Source organism: Labrus mixtus, chromosome 13 (genome assembly GCF_963584025.1).
Source record: "Labrus mixtus chromosome 13, fLabMix1.1, whole genome shotgun sequence".
Taxonomy (NCBI): domain Eukaryota; kingdom Metazoa; phylum Chordata; class Actinopteri; order Labriformes; family Labridae; genus Labrus; species Labrus mixtus.
In genome coordinates this window covers 12,774,874-12,799,555 of record NC_083624.1, presented here as the reverse complement: position 1 = coordinate 12,799,555, position 24,682 = coordinate 12,774,874, and the positions used below count along the sequence as shown (strand labels likewise).

Here is a 24,682-nt window from a genome sequence, read left to right as displayed (position 1 = left end):
GTGAGGGACAACATGCACCTAATAGCGTCAGGACCGGAGTCATAGTTGAAACCAGTATGATGACGGCTGTTACCTTTAAACACGGGGCGCCTAGCCTTCCAACTTATCTAAACGGGTGCCCTGGAGGGCTTTATTTATAAAAAAGGTTTTTTTTTTTGTTTTTTTTTAAAAGATAAACATGATAACAACATAATCCTCTGCTATTTCTGAAGAGCCAAAACACACAGGTGTACTGTTGTCTGCAACTCATCTCCAGAGGAAATATCAGTATTTATGTTTACAACAAAATCTACTCGTTAGGGGTGCTAATAGCATAGCGGTTGTGTTGCCCATTATGATGCCAGGGTTCGGCTCCAACCTGCAGCTCCTTTCCAAAATCTCATTCCTCATTTTCTAATCCATGATTCTGACTCTATCCACTGTCCCATTAATAAAGGAATAAAACACACACTAAACTCAAAAAAGGTTTTCTATATGAGATCTGAAACATGAATATAGCAAACAGGTATGTTAAGATATAGTGTTATGGTGCCCCGAATCTATGTGCATGTCCCATAATGGGAACAAGTGAGTGCATGTGAGTTCCTCCAAACCAAGAGTGACCTCCCATATAGCGCTTTTAAAGCACAATAGCAGAATGTGGTCCAAAGTTCTATTTTCTAAGCATTCACATGCAAATGAAACCATCAAACGTTTGCTTCCTGAAGCAAATAGGTCGTTGCTTTCAGTAGCTAGTGTTAGCAGGAAAACAAGCAAGTTAATCAATATGTTCCATGGATTTAGGTCAGTTAGCAGATTGAAAAAAATGGCTCTTAGCCAGCAACAGCAGGCACTGACTGTTTGAGGGTGTGTGTCTGTGGGTTCAGCTCAGCCTCAGACTGAACCCAGCACTCACCAGAGACTCCAGTTTAGTCTGTTTTTTTCCCTCCAATCTCTCTTCCGTTTCTCCCTCTCCTCTTTTGTGTGTCAATGAAAGAAAGCAGCATTTCTTCAGTTTTTTTTAAGTATCTCTTTATTAATTTGACAGCTCTCGTGATACAATAATCATTAAGGACATTTTTTTTTTGGTAACATGTCACAAACCCAACCTCCCCACCCATACATATACACATGCAGACATGCACACGCACATAGACACATAAATTACAATAACATAACCATACCAGGGGGCAAAAAGAAAAGACAAGCATAAAACACAAACAACAACAAAAAACACAAAAATAATATAATAATACTAGAAAAATAATGATAATAATAAAAAATATATAATAGTAAAATAAAAAATAGCAGATTTCATATGAACTCCAAAAGTTACTGTCCACTCTGCTATATTAAAGCCCCTGGAAACTCAAATCCACAAAAAGCTTCTAACACTGTTATTTAGGATCTTATGTACATAATAACAACTCTATTAAAGTATTAGAGATGACTTCATCTTCTGAAATTGGGTGTAAAGTTGGCGGGGTAAGTTCTGATATTTCTTACATAATTCATTTCAAACCAATAATTAAAAAAACAGGTATGTCCCACCCAATAAAGTGCAACAAAACTACTCTGCACTAGTCTGCCTTCATAAGTTAGAGCCATCTCCTCACTGCGTCGCCTTTTGGCGATTAACAACATACCACGTGTGATTTATCAGTTCATCTATCTTCTCATTTCTATCTGATCCATCCATCTGATCTCTTTCCCGCTCCGTCTCTCTTTCTTCCTTCCCTCCGCTCTTTGCTCCTTCATGCTCTTGTGTGCCGTTCCTGGCTGCACATCCACCTAATGCTGACAGCTTGTCATGTGGTGGACTTCGAGAGAAAGAGGGCTGTGTTTTGATAAGCCGGGGCGGGGTCTTGTAAAAGCACTCCCTACGTGCTGCACTCATTCCCCCCCACAGATATTGATTAACCAATTTTTCCAGGAAAGCTCTGAGGCTTTGCCAAACAGCTTCGTCTAACACCCGGAGCGGTGTCCTGCCAACCTGAACCACACTGAAGCCGACAGATCAGCAGTAGACGCGTCGCTTAGTTTTGCTGGTCACTGGTTGTCTTGAATTTAGGTTTTTATTGAAACAAGCCAACACTTCACAAAGCTTATTTTCACACCATTATATTACCATTTTCTTTGTTTGGATGATTTTGACATATTATGGGAGAAAAGCTGTTAAAAGTGGTGCTGCTATAGCTCCGTTAGCATGGCTAGGTACCCAGGATGCTTTGAGTAGCGAATAAGACAGTTGCAATACCCAATTAATGGCGGAAATTTTGATTAACATATGTGAGCTAACACACCCACACAGTCCTGAGAAATGACCTAAGCTGCAACATAAGATTTTGAACATGTTTTGCTAATAGTTATGAATTTCTCAGATTTTTGTAGATGCTTTATGAAAATTTTTATTTTATATCACACACAGATTTTTAATATTTAAAGTCAGGTTGACCAAGCAAATGATATGGCTGAATCCACTTGTACAGGAGGGCCCATGCAAGACAGACATGAGCGAGACAATTTCTAATGGGGCTAAAACTTTGGTCTCTTTAGGGAAACCATCCATCAACCCAAATCTCCTCCCTGTATGGATGCTGTGTGTGTACAGAAATCATTGATTCAAACATTGTTTTATTATGGAGGCCTGTTTATTTTGCATCTGTATGGCAGCCCTAAGGGTTCATCACTGATTTTTTAAGGAAATCTTTTTGAATCACTCTTTGTTAGCCTGTTTGCTGTTTCCCCTCCTTATTTATCGATTTCCAATACCCCTCTTTGTAACTCCATCCATTCTTATTCCATTCTTTCCTTTGTGGGGGAGAATCTCTCTTCCTCACTTTTGCTATCTTTGCAATACAAATGTCCATGGTGTGCTTTCCCCCTGTTACCTTGACGAGTGTTCAACCACACATGCACGCATACAAGTAGATGGATGAGCTGAACCGGCCAAACTTCAGTGTGAATTATAATCACCTTCAATCTGTGTCTCTGAATCCCTGCCCAGTAATGTTCTTGTGTGTGCAAGGTCTGCTCTTTCTCACCAAGTCATGTGTGAGTATCTTTTATGGGTGTAAGTGATGGAGCAGTGACTGTTTTTTTCCCCAAAGGGCTGTATAAATGTGTGTGTGTGTGTGTGTGTGTGTGTGTGTCAGTGTCCCTGCTTATTATTCTCTGTGTCCCCTGGTGTTTGACCCGTCTTTCAGTTCTGTCGAGGTTTCTTGTGAGCTGGAATATAATTCTATTTCCACTGCTGTTCAAATACAGTGCACACACACACACACACACACACACACACACACACACACACACACACACACACACACACACACACACACACACACACACACACACACACACACACACACCTTTAGGGAACAGCCATCAGGGCGAGTGGTCTATCAGTCACCCTCACATAAGGTATTCAACTGCACTATGTCAATGTCACATTGTCAATGGCTGAATGTGGATTGCATGCACAGGTGTGTGTGTGTGTGTGTGTGTGTGTTTGAATACCTTGTGGTAGAAGGGGAGGCTACACTCCAGAAATATAAATCTCAGTCAAATGGGAGGACATTGGAAGGAAATTCTGTATACCTGAAGTTCACAGTGTAAACGTCCATTCACCCACAGAAAATAAGACTTGTGATCAACGAGCCTAGAAAAATGATTTATTATTATTTATTTTTTTAAATAAAAAAACACAGAATGTGGAAATCCAATGAGGCAAAATGTCAAAGCTTAACCATGGCACCCCATTGTAGAAGTGTGAGGAACATAGTCAGCCTTGTCCCTGAACTTTAAAACAAAGAAGTTCAGGTCCCGGGGTTACAACTTTATCACCTCTGACAAGCTGTGTAATGGTATTACCAACACTAGAGGACAAAAAAAAAAAAAAAAACCCTCCTCTGACTTGACAATTTTAGCTGCTGTGGTAAGCAGGCTTTTTAAAACAACCACAAAAAGGATTTTAGACCAAACCGGAAGTAGGATTATTTGCAATATATGAGTTCAGGTGATTACTTCATACTGATGGGCACTTTTGCAGCCTCTGCCATCATTATGATCAGGTGGTGTTAATGGGTGAATGTGACTTCTAGATATGATAACAAATCAAGACATGGAGCTTACTTTTGCAAAAGTCATCAATCCACATGATGCTAGTGTAGGAAGAACAAAGATGGAAAATGTATCTGAACTTAAGAAGCCTGAATAAATGGAGAAGAGGATGCTGTCTAAAATGTGCTGACACTGCCCCCTGCTGTCAAAAGGGGGAAAAAGCAGCATGGAGTTACTCTGAAAACAGCAGAATTTTCCAAGTCTTTTTCTTCTCTTAAAATGTGTTATGAAAAGTTTCACAATACAGCTATTTTAAAGCATTTACAGATCAATTACCGGGCTTATAATGTGTTTAGTGACTTTTTAAGATTGCATTTAGGTTAGAAAACAACCGTGTATGATAGACATTTTACTTCCTTACACCAAATCTCCCGTGGTGATAAACACAGCCATGATCCAAATTGTAGCAACCCCATAAACTGAGCTGGCCACTTTAGGGACAGCAGCATTATTGAGGGCCTTATCATGAACATATGTGATAATGGACAGAGCTCCTGCGTAAGCCTCCTCACAGGCTGGCTGGATCTGCTCCTCTGGCAGCAAGTGGCTGAACTCACCTGGAGGACAAAAGCAAAAGCATTGAAGTACATTTATTTTTGTCTGATGACTATTTGGAGAAAAGTAACTGAAGTCCAGTTCACCTTTGTCTCTCAGCTCAAATGTGTAAGAGAATGGGATGCCAGTGAGACGAGCCCAGTCACGGCTTGAGCCTGAGTTTGGATCTGAAGGTCAGAGGAGAAGAGAATATAATGGCGAGGAGAAAGCAGTCTGAAGCAGTTGTATTCATTGGTTTGGCGCAGGAAGACTACACCTTTTCCAATTTATTTTTCTGTAATTCTTTTATCACGTTCCATTTATGTGTAATTCATGCAGTCAGTCTTTTTTACTAAGGAGTACCTCGTTTAAACAGAGCAAAGATAAAACATTTGTTGGTATAATCCTTTATCTTACAACATGACTGATGAGATCTGAACCATGCTATGAACTGTTTCTAATGTGTAAATGTAGCTGCTATGGTTGTCTGGGTTATTGACTGCCTGTTTTATGTATATGGAGAGCCTAGAGCAAGATTTATTCTATTATTTTTTGAAGATTTATTTGTTGGGGCGTTTTGCCTTTCTTAGATAGGACAGCTGAAGAGAGACAGGAAGTGTTGGGAGGAGGGAGAGTGGGGGATGACCTGCAGCAAAGGGTCGATGTCAGATTCGAACCCACAGCCGCTGCGATGAGGACTACAGCCTCTGTACATGGGGAACGCAACATAACAGCTAGGCTGTTGGCGCCCCAATTCTATTCTATTCCAATCTAACAGCTACTCAGGGCAGGCACGGACAGAAAAGAGCAGGTCGGGTGACTGTACACGTTCCAGACTTACAGAGGATCTGTGGAGATGTTCCCACGGTGTAGTCCATTCCATGTACCTTCTTCATTTCTGCTGCTGCTGTCTTACCCACTGAAACCTGTCCAATTCACAAAAAGTAAGAAAAGGTAAAAATAAGCTAACCATGTATTATGAAATGTTGTTTATAGACTGGTTAGCCAGGGAAATCAAAGAAAAAAGTTAGTATTAAGACAATATAATAACTCCTCCATTGAACACTTAATGGTCTATAGTCCACTGTGTAGTGTTACGCCCCACCATAAGGCGACCCTATGGGGATAACAACAATCCACACAATGACCTAATAAAAACTCTAAAAAACTTTACCTAAGTCAAAAAGAAGGGATTTATTACAATTACTCAAACTTAATGATAATAAAGATCAACTTAGAAACAAAACACAACAAACAATCCCTGACTGAGCGGCATAGGGATTGTTTGTTTTAGAGTTTAGAATGTGTGGATTGTTGTTAGCCCCATAGGGCCACCTTATGGTGGGGCGTAGCCATTTGGGGGCTCGTCCGGGATTGTCTGTTGTCTTTTGTTATATTACTTTGAACTTTTTTATATTAAGTTGAACTTTGTTATCTTTAAGTTAGAGTGATTGTAATAAATCCTTCTCTTTGACTTTGTTAAGGTGTTTTAAGTATTTTAATGGGTCAATTTGTGGATTGTTGTCAGCCCCATAGGGCCGCCTTATGGTAGGGCGTAACAGTAACTTACTCATATATAATGCACACAGGCACCCAAACTCACCAGTTCATTGTAGTTGGGTGCAGAGATCTCAGGGTGCCCATATGGCAAGAGAATAAGCTGCCCAGCAGAGTGGATGGTGAGGAAACAAAGCGTCTTATTGACCATCTTACCTAAATACAAACAGAATACACAAGTCATAATTATCAACACAATGTTTTTAAAGGTTCATATTTGTAATAAATATCAAACAGGCCTTAACATTTCATAGTTTGTATACATGAATGTTGTCATGACATTTATGATCAGCTCACAGAAAGCGTCTTGATCAAGTCAAATTCTACATCTATAAACATTTCGATAACACAAGTTGTCATAGAAAACTACCCTTCTTGTATTGAAACACTGTATTGTTTTGTGTAATTTCATAAATACATAGAGAGTTACCAACAAAGTCCATCACAGCTGAAGCCTCTGGCTCTGATCCTGCATGTTTTCCACAGTACGTGTTTGAACAACTGTCAAATGACACACCAACCGCTGAGGAAAGAAAAAGACAAACCATCGGTCAGCGTATTAACACAATAAACATAAAACACCGCAGGAGATTTGTGAAAAAGATTTGCTTTCTCATGTCAAATATAATCTTAACATTTGAATTCATGAAAAAAAAAAGACTTATGAGAATATAAAATTAAGTGTCAGCTGGCTTCAGCCGTTTCATAAGAACATGCTCAATTACAACATTAAGTTACATTGTCAGCTTGTGAGTTTCATTGAATGAGTTGAATATATACCGGTGTAGCTCCCTTGATTGACATGATTCTAATCTTCCTAGAGTACTGAATTCCTAGTTTGAAATTAAAGCAGTGATGGAAAACAATTTGATATCGATCCCCAGATTTATACTTGTTCTGTTCTTTGGTATTTAGAGCGAAATATATATCCATGTGTAGCCCTTTGAATGAAGCAGAGAACATGAAATGATCAGGGACAGCTGTAGCTCAGTGGTGGAGTCAGTAGTCTAAAAGGCTGGAGTTTCGATCACCTAGTTCTGCAAGACACCAAAACCCCTCTCTCTGCTGCATCGGCAATTGACTGTGATATTTGTAAGAACTGGATAAGTAAATACTTATGGACAATTTACATGTACCTTCTGACACCAGTGTGTGAATGTGATGTGACATGCAGTGTAAAAAACCTCTGTGAAAAGCGTTATGTGTAGTCAAAAGACTTCTAAAGATCTATATGCAAGCTCAAGCCCATTTACCATTTACCACACTCAGCACTCAAACGGTAACATCTAGCTGCAGTTGGTGTTTTGTTGCTGCAAAATCTGTTCGGTTTTTATGTGATTTAAACATCTTAGAAATGATTTTACACTAAATGTAAAAAATTGGTGCAGTTTATCCCCCCTAACGCATTCTGTCTGCAAGTTAAAACGACCTTGTCTCTTAAATAGAACCAAAGTTGTTCAAGACAGAAATTATTTAAAAAAATATTATACAGTGAATAGAGTCAGAAACTGAGAGAGAGCGAGAGTTTGGAACGACATGCAGAAAAGGAGCCACAGGTCAGTTTCTAACCCCGGGCCTCTCCCTCTGGACGACTTTAGCCTCTATACATGGGGCGCCTGCACGAACGCTAGGCCACTGGTGTCACAAAAATATTTATAGGTTACTACACATAAACGCTTTAACGTTAACTTAAAGTAAATGAGGGAAAACAAGTCAAAATCCGATCTCAAAAGCATGTAACTCACTTCCCCAGTTGGCATTAAAATTCCTGTTTAGGTCAACCCCGTAACAACTAGCGTCTGCAGGGGGGGTCGAACGAGACTTTCTCCACAGACGAGTCTATGTTGGAAGAACACACAGACATGTTTGTTAGTTAGATTGTGTGACGTTAATGACATTTGAAGTCATTTAGTTGAAATGATGTCACCGAGTGAACTGCAATGTTATATCAGAGTAAGAAAGCAGTAAAAGCACTCACACTGTCGTTGGCCCAGGTGAATACATATCCATCCACGTTGATCACAGGAGTCACATAGATGTCAAGGTTCTGCAGCATCTGCTCCAGCTTCTCATTGGTTTTATAAGATTGCACAATCTGATAAAAAGGATGATAGTGCTTTGATTTTTTGGAAAAAAACATCTGCATCATAGAACTTTTACATGAGTACAAAGTCCACAGACCTCTTTGACAAACCACTGACAGAAGGCAGGAGCGATCCACTCCCGAGCATGGATTCCACAGTCCATCCATATGACCTTCTTCTCTCTCCCCTCGGGGTGTTGTAGTCCCAACTGGAGACACACAACATGGCCAGTCAAGGGGTAAATTAGGATGGAAAAGTGAGATATGCAGCATTTTAAAATACTGTCACAAGTAACTGTGGTATCTTGGTTTCATGACTTAAGCCAAATAAATATTTGTACATTTTCACTCCATGCTGTCTTGTTTAAGATACTGAACATACTGCCACACTGCTACAGCCCACCCACCCTGTGGTATGCATGCAGAGCCCAACTAGATGTGCAAGTACCTGTATAGTTTTAAACAAACACTTTTTTTGTTTACTAAAATGTTGTAAATAAGAAGCAGAAGAGTCAGGTTGATTGAAGATACACATTAAAGATTACATATACTGTAAAAGACATAATCTTGGGGATCTCAGTTATAATGGGGTGACAGAAGTTCAGTCTGTACTCTGTAGGGACTTGGGTTCGGAATCGGAGGGTCGCCGGTTCAAGTCCTGGCAAGGACCAAGCCCAGAAATTGGTCTGGTAGCTGGAGAGGTGCCAGTCCACTTCCTGAGCACTGCCGAGGTGCCCCTGAGCAAGGCACCAAACCCCAAAACTGCTCTGGAGCGCTCGCTGTGGGCAGCCCCCTCACTCTGAGTCCTCTCCATTAATGCAAGTTAATAAGATCCTGTTTGTGCATGTGTGTGTATTTCGTCCTATGTTTGTGTAGCATGTTCATTAAACAGAGTGTAAAACTGAATTTCCCCTTGCAGGATTAATAAAGTATAAATTATTATTATTATTTTGAATCAATTACAACTTAACATCATTGGATTCCCATCTGAAGCCACAGACCTCAAGGCAAGACATGGTAAGACAAGTTTATCTATATATCACCATTCAGACACCAGGCAATTCAAAGTGCTTCACACGGACACAAAAAGCTTTTCAAACACTTCATAAAATAATGTTATGTTTGTGCATTTAAAAAAATACACAATATCTGCAGAAGGCAAACATCATGTACACAAACTAGACATGGGTGCATGATTAAAATGTATACATGTACACAGTTCTTCATGTAAGCAGTTATTTTTTGCTGCCATAAATCTGTTCTGTAAAAACTTCAGCATTGCAATTTATATTCATTTTTATTCATTCTTTAATTTACCACACTGGAACAATGAACAGCATGTAGGAATGACTCTACGAAAGTTATTTAATGAGATAATTTGATGTTAAGCATATGAATGGATATAGTTTGTGTACAGTTACACATGAAGGAGGATATAACACAACATGGAACACAATGAAGGGGAAAGTGTGAAGACTACCTTCAGCAGTGTGATATTTCGTCCTTCAAAAGTGTGTCCATAAACGGCTGAAGAGATGAGCTCTGTGTTCCCTCGCTCCACATCTTCCATCCACCTGTAGATCTGTAATGCAAATAACTCACAATGATACGACCTTTGGATGTTTATATCATTTAATTTGGACCTATGTTCCTCTGTACTCCACAAATAATGAATTACAAATTGAAGGCTTTAAAAGGACATGCTGAAAAATCCAACAAAAACAAATGCTGCTGCTCCTCCCTGGATTTGTCTACATCTACTATTACAATATCAACATTGTTTACACGTAGCTCTTACCAGCAGGTTATTGTTTTCCATCAATTAGAGTATAATAACCCATTTACTACATCATCATGTAACTACAGTTGACGTGGTTTTACGTCCACGTGTGACAATAAATAGAAACATACCTCAGCCATGGGATGATATTTGGTATAGTCATAACTCTTGGTTGACTCCAATCTGTCCACTAAACTGTGAACAAAAAACACAACTAAAATGTTTGCAGTGAATAAACAAATGCTTCGTTGAGACGGGCTTGAAAATCTCTCTTAAAAGGAACATTTAAGTCATAAAATTGTGAATACATAGCGACCATTAATATATTTTTCTCATCAAATCCACATCAAAAAAAGAAAGTTTAAATTTAAAAAATATATATTTGAGTTTGAATAATAAGAGTCAGTGTCACTTTTGCTCAGGCTAAAGTTATTAGTCAAGACTTTTGATTTGGATCAACACACAGCACAACTCACCTGTTTGAAGTGTCTACAATACAGCTTAAAATCATGAGGAACAAACATCCAATCCCACATTTCCGTGTGTAGAACTTGTTTTCCATTTGTCTTTGCTCCTTTAAAGACTTCTAAGTTTCTCTGGGCTGTCACTTCAGCTGCTCCTACAGCATATATGTACACTGTTGTCTTTCTCTTTCAGCCACTGTACTAACTTTAGTTTTTCCAGGTGACCTTGACAAAAGAGTAAATCGCTATGTTTTACAGGCCGACACAGAAATAAAAATACATGTCTGCTATGAAGGATTATTAGCAGGGACAGTCTAATTCAGTTACGCATTAACATTTATGAAGGGTCAGTAAAACTATAAAGCAGCTTATGTCACCAGGTAGATCTACCCCTCTTTAGTGATCATATCTGTCTGACACTTTATTGTGCTCTTCCCCCTGCACACATTTAGGAAAACCAATAAAAAAAAAAAACAGACACACAGAATATGATGGTACAAATACAAGTCTAAATTATATGTTTTGCAGTGGGTGTGATTTTTGCAGGCTTTGCTTCTGCCTTCTGCATCATTGTGCGCACCAACAGGAGCTGCTGAATAAATGTGCCATTCATCCTTGAACGCTGTGAGTGTGTTTGTGTGTGTGTTGTTGTTGTGCCCTGTTTAGACTCACGTGGATAATGCAATTGACAGACGGCTCTCATTCATTCCGGGATAGGCACAGGGAAAGGGGGACGGACCAAGTTAAAGATATCGCTTCTGGTTTTTTTGGTGTTCAATGTGGAAATATTTATGTGTCCAGAGGGAATATTGTTAGAGATGGTGTGATTTTTTGGTAGGATTTCACTGGGGCAAGTTGTATTCTATTGGAAAGGAACTTTTGGAAAAGATCAATGGGTGCCAAGTTTACCATCTGCTGCTGTCAGTACTATCTGAATAACAGCAGGGAAGAGAAGAATGCTATTTTGCAGTAAGACACAACTTCGGCATTTGTCTTTTTGTTTTAAATCAGCCTATTAGAATCTAATTTTAATTTAATCAGACAAGTTGTATCTCTAATTCTAACTCCTTCTTCAGTATGCGTAACACCCCAGCTACCAGACAACCAGAGCTGTTATCCAGTGACTCCAGCGACAGAGAAGACGAGAGCCTTTACGGGCCACAGTCTTCCAGAAGAAGCCCGTGGAACAAACAGCCGAGCCAGAGAAGCACCGTGGAACCCTGGGTCACCGCAAACAAACCCCCCGACTCTCCCACCAGGCGAGGATCGGACAGAGAACTACAAGCTTTTATCAGCATGAGGGACAAGGCTGACAAGGCCACAGAGGTAAGAGGAAGTGTATTGATGTCATATATGAGATTTACTGACTGCAAAAATTGACCACAGTCAGGTATTAACTGATTTTTTTTTACACAGGCGAGTTCATTATTTAAAAGATTTCCTTGGTATGAGTCACATACCAGCAAGAACAATTGGATTAAGGCTGGGCACAAGAAACACTATTTTGAGCTTTCCACTGTTATTAAATCATGTTTATTAACCTCATGGTTGCATTTTAAAGAATTCTTCTGGCATTTTTAAGTAGTTTAAAGTAATTATCAGGATTTAGAATAACTGAGATTTCGCAAATGTTTTGCCATCGAATGCATTCAAGTGTTATATATGTTTATTCAAAAACATTGAAAGTTCCTCATACCTGTTTGAGTGATAAATTGTACTAAAAGTTTCTGTTTCACATGCCTAAACGTCAAAGGTTGAGCTTTAAACTTACTGTTAAGTAAAAAACAAGTTATACTTGTTTAAAAAACGAACCAGGAGTCATCATAGAGGATGCCAAAAAATCATCAAATGTCACAATTTTACACCTTCACTTTGTTTCATAGGTTTAGAAATAAGCAGTTTTCAACATGAGTGGTTTTTTTTTCTGGGAAATGATGAAAGCAGAAAATCACCATTTACATCTAAACATAGCACACAAACTACTTCCAGGAGGTATTACGATAATTAAGTGCTGAAGTCTTTCCCATTATGTGTACCTCAGCAGCTGTGTAATGTAATTATATAATAAGGAGAGCGGTCATACACAGGAGGCTTTCAAAGAAGCCTTTGACCAACTTTCATGTTTACTTACCGGTACATCAGAAAATGAAATTGACCTACATTCTAAAATATCAGAAGGAGCTAACCCGGCTTAAATGAATATATAGAATAATGCTGCAACTCATCTTCTTTGTTAGATAATGAAAAAATAGGAATAAAGAAGGTCGGCGAACATAAAATAAAGAACCAATAACATCGGGAGCTTTTTAAAAATATATATATATTGAGGTTTATTTCATTGAAAATGTTTGTAAGAAACATTTTTATAAATGGAGAACAACTTAGTTAAAGCCAAGAGTATCTTTGTTACTCGAAAAACTAATACTGCTAAATTTGCTACTGTCTGTCTGTCTGTCTCTCTGCCTGTCTGTCTGTCTGTCTGTCTGTCTGTCTGTCTGTCTGTCTGTCTGTCTAGCTTTTCGGCTAGTTTGTAGAGATGAAACATGAGCATCTCAACTCACTTTATCAGTGGCACCATATTTCTCACACAGTAAATCACTGTTGGTTATTGATTCAAGAGTTAGAATGAAATACATTTACAGTAACTCTCTCTTTTTGTGTTAGTTGTTTGAACAATAGCAAGGCAATCAGTGTTTTTTTTCGACATGCTAATCACACTGTGTGAGCACTGAGCAGACAGTTGTTTGCACAACTGGAAAAGGGCAAGACCACCACGGAAAAGAAAAAGAAAAATGAACGGTTGCTGACTCTAAAATCTATTTGACAATAAAAATAGCTTCACTGCACTCATTTACATAACATGATGAAAAGAAGTTGTTAATTCTATCTTTGGAGACATGCTCAAAATCATTTCAAATCATTTATGAGTCTTATTCCGCACACAGTGGGACCATCATCCAGAGGCTCCTTCTTCAATATGTCGGAACTTGAGCTCGGTGAAGCCTCACAGAGGAGCTGAGTGACTGCAGTCCCAGCAGACATGTTTCAGTTTAGAGAACTTGTGACAAGCAGTCTTCATCAGGAGAGCAGCATGCTGCACGACACAGTGGCCACATTGTGTTAATGAATTCCTTAATGGAGATGTAGGCCAACAGCCTGGCTGGCCATTCAAAGGGAATATTCACTGAACCATTCTAATAATGTCATGAGAGACTGTTTTAGTATTGGGCCAAACCAACCCCAGAATGAGTCTATTACAAGACATGGCAATTCAACTCTGGGGAAAGCTAGCACAGTAAATAAAGTAGAGCATGCCAGCATGGAAACTGCTTTGTGAGAGTACAGTTGTTCCCTAAGAAAGTTTTAATTTACTGTTGAGGGTGCTTTTTCTTTTCCTCCACAGCTGATGATTTGACTTGTCATTGAACAAAAAGCACAGGTGTTTCTATAACACAAACAATGGTCCTCTATTAGCCATGATAGAGTGACACTACTATGAGTCAGTACGCTTAATATACGCCGGGTATTTCACTGAAGGGAAATGTTTGTAATCAGGGGTCTACTGCTTCAGACAGTCTCAAGACCTTGCACAATTTGGGTTTTCAAGCTGTACTTCTGAGAATAGCCGCATTCAGACTTCCAGTTCTAAGCGCAATATACGCCCTCTTTGAAATCTCGCCTTCAAGATAGATGTCACGGTTCCACCTCTGTGCCGCCACCTGCAGTAAGAGGTAAGATGAGATCAGCAGAGCCAGCTGGGGAGAACAGTGTGTGTGTGTGTGTGTGTGTGTGTGTGTGTGTGTGTGCTCACTCCATTTGTTCCCATATCCACAACCCTTCCACAATGGTGTAACGCAATTTGAAATCACAGGCTGGGACACCAGTTTTACACCACTGCGTAACCAATATGAAAGTGTACAGAGACCTGATGATGGCGGAGCGTCATTAAAGTGTGGAAATGTAATCTGAAAAAGGCTGATTATCTAACCCTGAAGGGTGTAACCAAGCTAAAGTAAGGTTTACATAGACTTTGTTACAGCTGTTTGTTCTGTTCATATTAAGGAGGTCTTATCAGGCAATATATGTCACATTACCTGTATGGGTGGACTGGGGCACTGGGGCTCTAAACAGCAGGTAAGATCTGGGTCATTGCACCAAATATATCTCAAAATGTCGGAAAATCACATGTGATTTTTTGATTGTGTTTTTTTGTGTGTATTACTATTCACTTTCTACCACACAAATGTAATTTATTCAACGCCTTAAATGTTTTTCGGATTGGGTTGATGAAGGGCTTTTGATTTGCCCAATATTCAATTCAAATTCAAATTCAAATAACTTTATTTATCCGTCAGGAACTTCATTTGTGTAAAAGAGCATCAGTGCGTATACAGCTAGACACAAAAACAACAACAGAAACACACACATGCAAGTGGCTCTATTAAAAGCATGATAAATAGGTCATAAATAATTGTTATAAGCGGTTAAAAGACTGGCCCAATATGGGTGAAATGCAACCCACTTGGGAGCCACACAATATCCATTTCTGCTGTTTAATAGTATTATATGTCAAGATGTAGCCAATCAACTTAAAGCCCATGCCAAGTTCATTTAAAATCAGCCTAATGGTGTGAAGCTTATGGAAGCTGGGGATGTGTTGCCCTTTAAGCTTTTTACCTGCTATACTTTCCACAGTAAAAATATCTGTATGTGTTTGCTCATAGGAATGGGAAAAGCTGAACTATGACATTTACACTCTACGCTACACCAGACGTGAAGTCAGATCTCGATGGAAGAAAATCCTGCTGCAGCTAGGTGAAGCTATGTAGTGCCTGTAATGTTGTTGGAGGTTAATGTTGGTTCATGTCGACACATGCATTGGGTTGAACTCTGTAGTCATGTGATCCTCCCTCCTGTCCCCGCAGGTTATCAGTGTGAGGTAGATAACCTGCTGTGTGTGAACCGACAGAGCCGCTTAAGTCCAGATCAGGAGCATCTCAACAGAGCGAGCGAACTGTTGGGACAGCTGCTTGAACACACCTCTCTGTTTCCTTCCAAAACTGGACACCAGAACAGATACCTCTACGTCATGGTACACGCACACGCGCACACACACACACACACACACACACACACACACGCACACACACACACAAACACACATTCACACACTAACATGCACACTCTAACATGCACACAACATACTCTGAATATGACAAAAGCTTCCACCCCTTTTGAAAGTGAACTTTTACATTCTGACGCATTCTGGCTCGTCTAAATAATTTTCAGGGTCTTTTCATGTTGTCAGGAAGTGCTGTCTTAAACACTGTAACTTAATAAAGATAAATCAGGGAAGTTCTTTACCGAGCTTAAAATGTTAGGCTGTTTCTCATTAAACTTACGTTATGCTTTCATTTGTCCTCGTCTCCATGTCACCCTTCTTTAATTCTTTTTTTTCCCCCATCGTGTTTCTGCCTTTGGTTCTGTCAACCTTTCCCTCTCTCCTGTTTCATTTCCCTCAACTGCCTCCTCCTCCTCTCAGGACCGCCTGGTGTCACTGGACAGTGCTGAAGAATTTGTCCGACTGGCCAAATTAAAATATCCGAAGAAAGGAGGCTGAGAGGAAGGGTAGAGAGTCATTTTCAGTCATCATGGTAAAAGACACTGTACGAGTATACTATAATTTAACTGCAGAGACAAAGCAAGTTAAAGCACTGAAGGTATGCTCAGTTATTTAATGACTTGTAGTTTGTAGTTTTAGGCAATTCCATTCATAATGCTGTAAAAAATGTTTTATGTGCTTTTCCTTTTTAGCTAGAAGTTCAGCTAGAAGTTTGTGAATGTGCTTTTTTAGTGATCAGCTTGTTAATACAAAGTGTTGATGATGTGAGATGGAGTTCAAACATTTGTTTTGTGCTTGTTTCTTTGAAGGTATTGTAGGTGTATTGACAATTCAAGAAAAGCTTAGAAGCCCTCTGCATGTGTGCGTAGATGTATTCTGTGACAACCCATCCGACAATATCTGACAATAATAAATGTGACACGATCAATGAAATCTCTTTTGTTATCTCACCACAAGCAGTGTTTACACATTTGTTATAAACCCCTGACAAAACTGACACAGAATAAAAGAAGAGTGTTTTTGTTGTTTTTGTTGTTGTTGTTGTTGTTGTTGTTGTTGTTGTGATATTGGGTTGTTTCTTGCTCACCTTTGTCCATGATAAAGTATATGTGCTGATGGTCCAGCAGCAGGATGTCCTCACTCAGTGTGTTTAACGCTTTGGCCAAAAGGGGGCAGCAGATACTTAGCCATATTCCAGTGTGATGAACTGGGGGAAAAAAGGAAGATATACTTTACTAGCTTAGCAAACTATTTAAAAATCAAATCAAATAATGAAAATATTTCTATAAAAAACATTTACAGAGATATATAGCATTAACCATGAATTCAATCACATAAAAATCAGTGATATAGGTGCAGTTTAACCTAGAAGAGTCTAAAATAATGTTTTATTTGTTTAAATGTTGAAGTAATTGTTGATGACAAAATGTCAGTAATGGAGATAATCCACGGGAAATTAAACTGCCCTTCTTTTGTTTTTTAAGTTCCCTTTGTTTGAGATTGTTGCAGGATGAAGATGATAATGTCTCATTTTGGCTTTCACTCAAAGCCATTCCTTTATAACCGTTGCAGGTTCTCCACCACACACACCTTGGAAGACCACTGACAGCACCTGAGGGTTCAAATACTGTGAGATTTAATCTTCATGCAGTTGATGATTGTGGTATGTCCTGCACAATTGCATGCCTGTGTGCACACAGAAAAAGAGAGTTTCCTCTGACCCAGATATCGTTCACTCCAAGGCCCCTTTCCCAAGTTTGTGAAACAGATGTGGAGCCCAAAAAAAAGGGGGACGTTGGGGGAGGGGAGCCGTTTGAAAGGAAAGCCAATTGTCTGGCAGCTCCTACAGGCATTGTGCTGCCTGCACCTTTTTCTCATTATACAACTCAGTGTGTGTGTGTGTGTGTGTGTGTGTGTGTGTGTGTGTGTGTGTGTGTGTGTGTGTGTGTGTGTGTGTGTGTGTGTGTGTGTGTGCGTGTGTGTGCGCATGTGTGTGTTTTATATTGAGTAATGCTGACATCATTCTCAACTGAATTAACTGAAACAACCCAAATATGACAGGAAAAAAATGAATGATTAAGGTGATGATTTTGTATAATGTTGGAGTGCAAACATATGTGTGTACGTGTGTTTAAAGTAAAAAAATATAACCATATACCCACCTCCATTTAGTGCCATAACCATTCTGTGTGTGGTGTACGTGTATGAATATTGCAAAAAGGCTTTACCAGTGGTCAATGGTCACTCACACTCATGGAGATGGTCATTTAGACCATGCCTCCTCATGATGGTCAGATATTTTATGACAGTCTCTATAGTGGGGCGTTGTCCACCAACACACACACACACATATGTAGAGCTAGTGGTGAGCATTGGTTTTCTTGTTATAGCTTCGGTAATTCAGAGAGAACTCTGGAAAACGTGTCTGTCCATATTGACTTGATTTTTTCTTTGTATCGTTACTCTGTATATGCTGTTTTTAATTTTTTTTTATAACATACTACCTTTCATAGCACTTTTTTGAGAAACTTGAAGCATACCAAATGTATACCTCAGACCTAAGCAGGTGGCAATAAATCCTAATTATCAACACTGAAAGAATTGATAACATGGCGTGGTTGTTATTCAAGTCAATGAAAATGGATGGTTTGTCGTCATATAACCTCTGGCTGTAGTTGTGGTGTCCAGGAGATGAAGTGGCCTTTCTCAGGAGGACACAGGCCTGTACTGCGAAGCAGGATTTGAAGTAACATGAGGTCTGTTTGAGATGAGAGATCAACCGTTGTGAAAGCACAGCCTACTGACCCACCAACTGACTTTATCGCAGAGCTAATAGATTGTAAGAACAGCAGAGAGCAAGATAGACATATGCTTTCTTGCAAAGAAGATCATGACCCATCTTTCAGGTTTATGACTTATGATGCAGAAGTTAAGACTCAGCTAAAGACTGGCAACAAATAGAAACAGCCACCAAGGCTTTTTCAATGATGCAACATCTGTCAAAAAACACCTCTTAAGAGTAATGTATATGCATCTCTTTTTTCATGAAAATAATCAAAGTGATCAAGTTGCTACACCCTCCACAGAAGAAGAACTGCAGAGAACTGCAGATGATGATTGTGACAACAAAAACAGCTCTGTTTTTGTTGTCACAATCATCATCTGCCTCTCTATTGTGTTTGCCTAATAAACACACCTGGTCCTGAGTGTGTGCGGTTGAAAACTAGCATCTCAGGCAGTACATGATGACCCCTAACTCATGTGGTCAGAGCCATCATGTTTATGTCCAGATTAATAGCACTTTGCCACAGTGACTCATGGTTGACTGAGTTAAATGTTTCCAATGATGAACTATGGGATGCAATTCTATTTCTGAGGTTGTTTATCTGAGTAAAACAATCAAATTAATTAAAACCAATGCCTGGATTAACACACATTCAATAAACTTAGATGATAACAGTGACTACTTACTAATCCTGTAGACTAAACATGGCTGTATTTACGTATCTTTATCACTGTTAGTATCCTTGGTTACTGTCCAACAGGATTTGTCAGAAAATGTATTACTAACTATTTGAATTAAACGAAATTGACATAATTGAGCAACCACAAATTCAAGACAGACTTTTTAGTTAGCTTAGTTAGCTTTTAGTTAGTTTAGCTTTTTAGTAGGCTATTACAGATTTGTAGCCATGTTAGCTGTATTACTCAGATAAGGACAACCATGTTTTGTAGGTCCGATGCTTTTGTCTTGCCCAAACCGCTTATAAGATATTATAGTTATTTTCTCCTATTCTTTGCACTTTCGTTTATGTGCCAAATATTTGCCTGGTCTTTTACAAGATTGTTACATTTTGTTTTAGCTTGCACCAAACACAGATGCTAACATTGGCTCAATAATACAGTAAGTATGCTAGCATGCTACAATAGACATTAAATCCAAAACACTGTTATGCCTTGTCTGTTTTTGGTTTTGTCAAAGAAATGCGATGGTTTATGATTTCAAAACCAGTTGTAAGCTTAAACAAAATAAAATATATACTTTTTGTATAAATTAGGCCTATGTAAAAAAAATATATATTTACAGTTGAATGGAAATAAGCATCAGATTCATTAGGTTTGTTCAATACAATGAAGATATACCCAGTTTGGCTGTATTGCATGTATTAGTGTTAAACCATAATGGAACTTTTCAGGTTCAATTTCATCTCCTTTAGTTTTACTTTGTCAAAGTGCACTTTCATATAACCCTTTTAATGCTTACACAGTTTCAATTGGTGAGTCATTTAAGGTAAGACATGATAAAAGCAATGAGCCGCTCATGCACCCAAAATTAGCAGAAAAATAATATACTTTCACTCACTTAAAATCACACAGAGAAAGTAATTTGTAACGGATGTTTGGAGAACCAGGCATAAATAAACCAGGCCAAAATGTGTGCTGACCTCTGTGACTGTTGACATAAAATCAGAGATCAAGTGTCTGCTCAGGAAAGGCAACATTAGTATGTCGCTTTCAAGTCAAAACCTTTCTAATTGCTGTTTTAGTACTGCTGCTGTGAGAGGGATGCATAGATGTAAAGCTACAGTGCCTTACCGAATTTATTCTCAAATAAGATTTCTTGACAAACTGCTTTAAGGTTTTCAAGACAATGGTTGAAAGTAATGGTTTTACTATTTAAAACTCTATGACTTTATTTATTTTTGTATTATTTAAACGTTATGTTGGGATTTGATTAAAGAAGACTCCATTACTCACCAACTCCAGAGGTCATTATTTATATATTTTTCTTAATATAGTTAATTAATTGGAAAAATCAAGTAATGGCTCTGAGCTTAACACATAAAGTGTCAACACAACAGTCATGGAAATGTTGCCGTTCTCGAAATCACGGCGGAAAATGACACACACACACACGCACGCACGCACGCACGCACTCACACACACACACACACACACACACACACACACACACACACACACACACACACACACACACACACACACACACACAGAGGATGAGCTAGCTTTTGGGCAGGGCAGGGTGTGTACAGCATGTCTGTGGTCATTGATGGCGGCTCAGTAATTACACCAGTCCACTGATGCTCTTGAAATATCCTGATTTATTTCCTTTTTTTTTTAAACATGGTTGTAGGAGTTGTATAGGACTCTCCTAACTTAAGGACTTGTGTATTTGTGTTGTTACTTTAATCGCTGCACAGCAAATCCGCAAGCGTAATGTTTCTGAACAACCTAGGGGGGTATAGAGTTGAGTATAAGATCATACACACACATCGATTTACACGAGCTGGGCAGGTCCTTTACTGAAAGATCAGTTTCAGTTAAGGCTTCATCCAGATGCAGCTGTGTGTATATGGTGTGCATATAGAGCATGTGTGTGTTATTGTATTCACTGATGTGGTTTGGGATGAGTTGTCTTACACAGCTGTTCGGGCCATGCCCTGCCTTAAGACTGCCAGAAAACTCACTTCCACATGTTCGCTTATGGTTTCCATGCTTCCACTGACTGTTCCCAAATGATAGCACCAATTTGGACTTATCAATCATTGTGGTTAGTAATTCTTAAGACAGCTGGATAAATTATAGTGTGCAAAAGGAGAGGCATTGCTTCTTTCATCTTTTTTTTTTCTTGAAACAAAATTTGATTTAAAAAATCAACAAATAAACAAATATCTTGGGTGCAGAAAGTACGCTATGCAGGGTTGTATTTATAGTAATTTAAAAGTTTGCATAAACTTGAAATATTTTTGAATTTATCTAATTACATTAAATATTGATTTATCAGTAGTATGTATGGGTAGATACTGGGGAGGGTGCATTATTGCTAAATCTGACCAAAACGTCTTATTCCACTCTCTCTATATTTTATAAATTAAAACAAATTATATATGATTTTTTCATATAAAACAGAAAATCCTTTTAAAAAACTGCTTTTCCTTTTTCTTTAAATACATAATGGTGTGGCTGTCAATCAAAGAGAGAGAAGAAGTAGGACAAGCTACGACAAAAATGGACAGAAGAAAGTTGGAAAATGGAAAAAAAAAGGCAATAGTGACTAATACCCAGTTACACAGATTCTTTTTATCATCCTCATCCCCCCTTCTGTCCTCTATCCAGGCCAAACTCAGACAGTGACTCATTCCCTCTTGTGATCACCTGGCTGGGTTTTCATTCAAACTAATCTGATGTTCACTAACCTGCAGCCATGACCACAAAATAGCCCCAAAGCCACTCAAGTTCATCATTCCATGGACACAAATCACCGGCTAGATCGGCATGTTGTGCGAAAGGCATACAGACTGACAGTCAAATGAAAAGAAGAGCCTCCTTTTTTATCATAACAGAGGCCCTCGCTCTGGATGATGTCATATAATGATGGTGCTGCTGATGGAGGTGTGACTCTGTTTTTGTCCACAGAGACAGACACATACGCGCAAGACAGACATAACAGAGACTACTGTGCTAATAACTTAAAATAGTTTGAGTCTTGTGCTTACAACATTACAGTCTTATGTGTGTGTGTGTGTGTGTGTGTGTGTGAGAGTTAATGTGTGTTTAATACCACATAGGAAGGCCACAGCTGGGAGGTCAATCAATCAGTAGAGAGACTCTCCACAAAGAAATAAAAGCAGACCTGGAATTTTTATAGATTTCTAATTCTGTTCAATGATTATTTCTACCACAGGACTGGTCAGACCAGGGTAGTGACTTCATTTTCTATTTCTGTCATTAGGTTCTTTTCCACTCAAGAATTTGTCTCTAATAACAATGTATCTAATAAGAAGAAGCAGAAGAGGCTAAATAAGGATATAAGGAAAAGTGAAATATTGACTTATTCTTGGTAGAAGCCCTAACACTTTGTGTCACATGTCTCTGCTGTCTCCCAATGCAATTAGCATGAGCATGAAGTTGAATTAAAATCTTATATTTCATAATGACTTGTTGTGTCCTACAGATTTATATATAGGCAATATATTGATGATTTATTTGTGCCATGTTTCCCGGTTTGAACCAATGCATGAAGACAAAAAAATAAAAAGGAAAAGAAAAGTTGAAATCCACACCTCCTTGTTCTTCTGTTTTGGCTAACTCATGATGAACATTTCTCATTTAGCAGAGGATGTAATTGTTAAAAAACACCAAAGCGACTTCCCAGCTGTCTGTGTAGTCTCTGGAACATTGTCTGCGGTCTTCATGTCTTATGTAATCCTTTTTTCAGAGCCATAATTTGCCACAAAAACGTGACATAAAACTGTCCAAAACGTGGTGGGGTCATCAGCATTTTCATTGTTAGAAACTGTGGCAGAGCAACCAAATGACGATGAGAACTTTCCCACTATCTGGCAATGTTTCAGCTCTGTTACTATGGTGAAGTCATTGTTTCAGTTTGATTTAGATCAATATCTCTGGGGGAGCTTTCATGCTCATATGTGTCTTTTCATAGCTGCCAAACATCAGGATGATTCATCAATCACTCTGTCCCAATGAAAGAGCCAATCCTCTTTCTATCCATCCATCATATTTTATGATGTCTGTCACCGTGATGCAGCTGGAAAATACTTTTCAAGAAATGTTTATCTCCAGAGAATAATCTTGTGTTCTCTTTCTTTTGCCAGTATGGGGCTTTGCATGGTCAAACCTGTCATCCTTATTCATTCATATGGATACTGATGAATATGATTTTTAAAGATTTATTTGTTTGGGCTTTTGTGCCTTTAATCGAGAGATAGGACAGTGGATAGAGTCGGGAACCAGGGAGAGGGAGTGGGGAGGGAGGCCAAGGGCGGGATGTGAGCCCGGGCCGCCCGCTTGAGATGACAGCCTCAATGCATGGGGCGCGCGCCCTATCCATTGCGCCACCAGCGCGCCTCATGAATATGATTTTTAAAGGTTTCTATCATCAATTTCTGTGTGATTTACCATAGAAGTTTCTTGTTTGGAACGGAAAAAAAGCTGATTTTTGAAAAAGTAAGTTAACATAATACAAGCAATAGGTATAGTCAAAATATAGTCAAAATGTAGCCATTATTTGCATCCATAACCCATCCATGTGCTAAGGGGGGAACTGGAAAAACTGATCTTTCTGTTTTATCAGCAATTTAAATTGAAACATTTCCTTTGGCTGTAGAAGTAATGAAGTATAGATAAATCCTCCCTGAGGATATGAGTAAGATGGTGTAAGAGGAGCAGTCAGCCTCACAAGTATACCTTCAGTACCACATCTGTAAGTGATGTGGTTTCTTAATTTCTTAGTGAGTGTATAGCTTGGGGGTGTATTTTTGCTCAGGGACACTGGGATATGTATCTGCCTGACTTTGCAATCTCCACTTTCTATGACTCACTGCCCAGAAATCCACAATGGTAGGTCTACACACACACATACACACAAACACACACACACACACACACACACACACACACACACACACACACACACACACACACACACACAGAGACACTCGTTCACAAGCAGACATGACAAATACTGGGCTTCCACCAATATGAGCTCATAGAAAAACAGCTGCCATTCCCTCAATGGGGTCAAATGAGGGGGAAAGCCTCATAAGTCTAACTGCCTGACTGTTCCCCTTATCTGACTCTCCCGTATTTATGTCTACACAGCCGGTCTGTATCAAAGTCTCTCTCCCATTTCACCAATCTGACTTAAGTTTAGGAATACTTCTTATTGAGTACAGCTTTGATCTTACTTTGGTAGCTGCAGATTACTGAGGGAGCTTAGGCACATAGATGATCATTTACCAAAATAGGCCAATGATTTCCCCCCCCACAATGATCCAGACATCCAAAAATGGTCTGCCACTTCCAAATGAGCACACAAGCCAGGTACAATGCATGTTATAGTACCTGCTAATTCGAGCTAACATGAAAACAAAATATTCAGTTTTATCCATAACCAAAAAGCTAGCACACAGACTTCTTGAGTAGCATGTTAGCAAGAATATGTTCAACATTTGCATTATCTCAAATTATCACAAACACCCCAAACAATGTTTGCTGAGGTG

The 24,682-nt window shown here is 39.0% G+C and overlaps 2 protein-coding genes across 5 annotated transcripts in view; one reads left to right on the top strand and one right to left on the bottom strand.

The window, feature by feature from the left end:
• Nucleotides 1–3,630: 3,630 nt before the first annotated feature.
• wnt10a (wingless-type MMTV integration site family, member 10a) overlaps nucleotides 3,631–24,682 on the bottom strand; it is a 200,087-nt gene continuing 179,035 nt past the window's right edge. Inside the window, exons 2-12 of one of the 3 annotated variants that reach the window (XM_061053773.1) lie at nucleotides 10,529–10,644; nucleotides 10,184–10,247; nucleotides 9,753–9,854; nucleotides 8,371–8,481; nucleotides 8,168–8,284; nucleotides 7,935–8,028; nucleotides 6,620–6,712; nucleotides 6,236–6,345; nucleotides 5,474–5,558; nucleotides 4,740–4,820; nucleotides 3,631–4,655 (exon numbers count right to left, since the gene is read on the bottom strand). In XM_061053773.1, coding sequence (XP_060909756.1) covers nucleotides 4,456–4,655; nucleotides 4,740–4,820; nucleotides 5,474–5,558; nucleotides 6,236–6,345; nucleotides 6,620–6,712; nucleotides 7,935–8,028; nucleotides 8,168–8,284; nucleotides 8,371–8,481; nucleotides 9,753–9,854; nucleotides 10,184–10,247; nucleotides 10,529–10,614 — 1,143 coding nt within the window. In that variant the 5' untranslated portion in view covers nucleotides 10,615–10,644 and the 3' untranslated portion in view covers nucleotides 3,631–4,455. Of the gene's footprint in view, nucleotides 4,656–4,739; nucleotides 4,821–5,473; nucleotides 5,559–6,235; nucleotides 6,346–6,619; nucleotides 6,713–7,934; nucleotides 8,029–8,167; nucleotides 8,285–8,370; nucleotides 8,482–9,752; nucleotides 9,855–10,183; nucleotides 10,248–10,528; nucleotides 10,834–24,682 lie in introns of those variants that run through there. The other 2 variants (XM_061053772.1, XM_061053771.1) reach the window with 2 other exon arrangements.
• Nucleotides 10,986–16,571, top strand: LOC132987013 (melanoregulin-like). Of its 2 annotated transcripts, none has more exons than XM_061053775.1 (5): nucleotides 10,986–11,140; nucleotides 11,593–11,842; nucleotides 15,241–15,331; nucleotides 15,442–15,608; nucleotides 16,059–16,571. In XM_061053775.1, the coding sequence occupies exons 2-5, from the start codon at nucleotides 11,594–11,596 to the stop codon at nucleotides 16,134–16,136; spliced, it is 585 nt and encodes a 194-aa protein (XP_060909758.1). In that variant the 5' UTR covers nucleotides 10,986–11,140; nucleotide 11,593; the 3' UTR covers nucleotides 16,137–16,571. The 2 variants fall into 2 exon arrangements, with proteins under 2 accessions (XP_060909758.1, XP_060909757.1); XM_061053774.1 differs by lacking the exon at nucleotides 10,986–11,140 and adding an exon at nucleotides 11,287–11,485.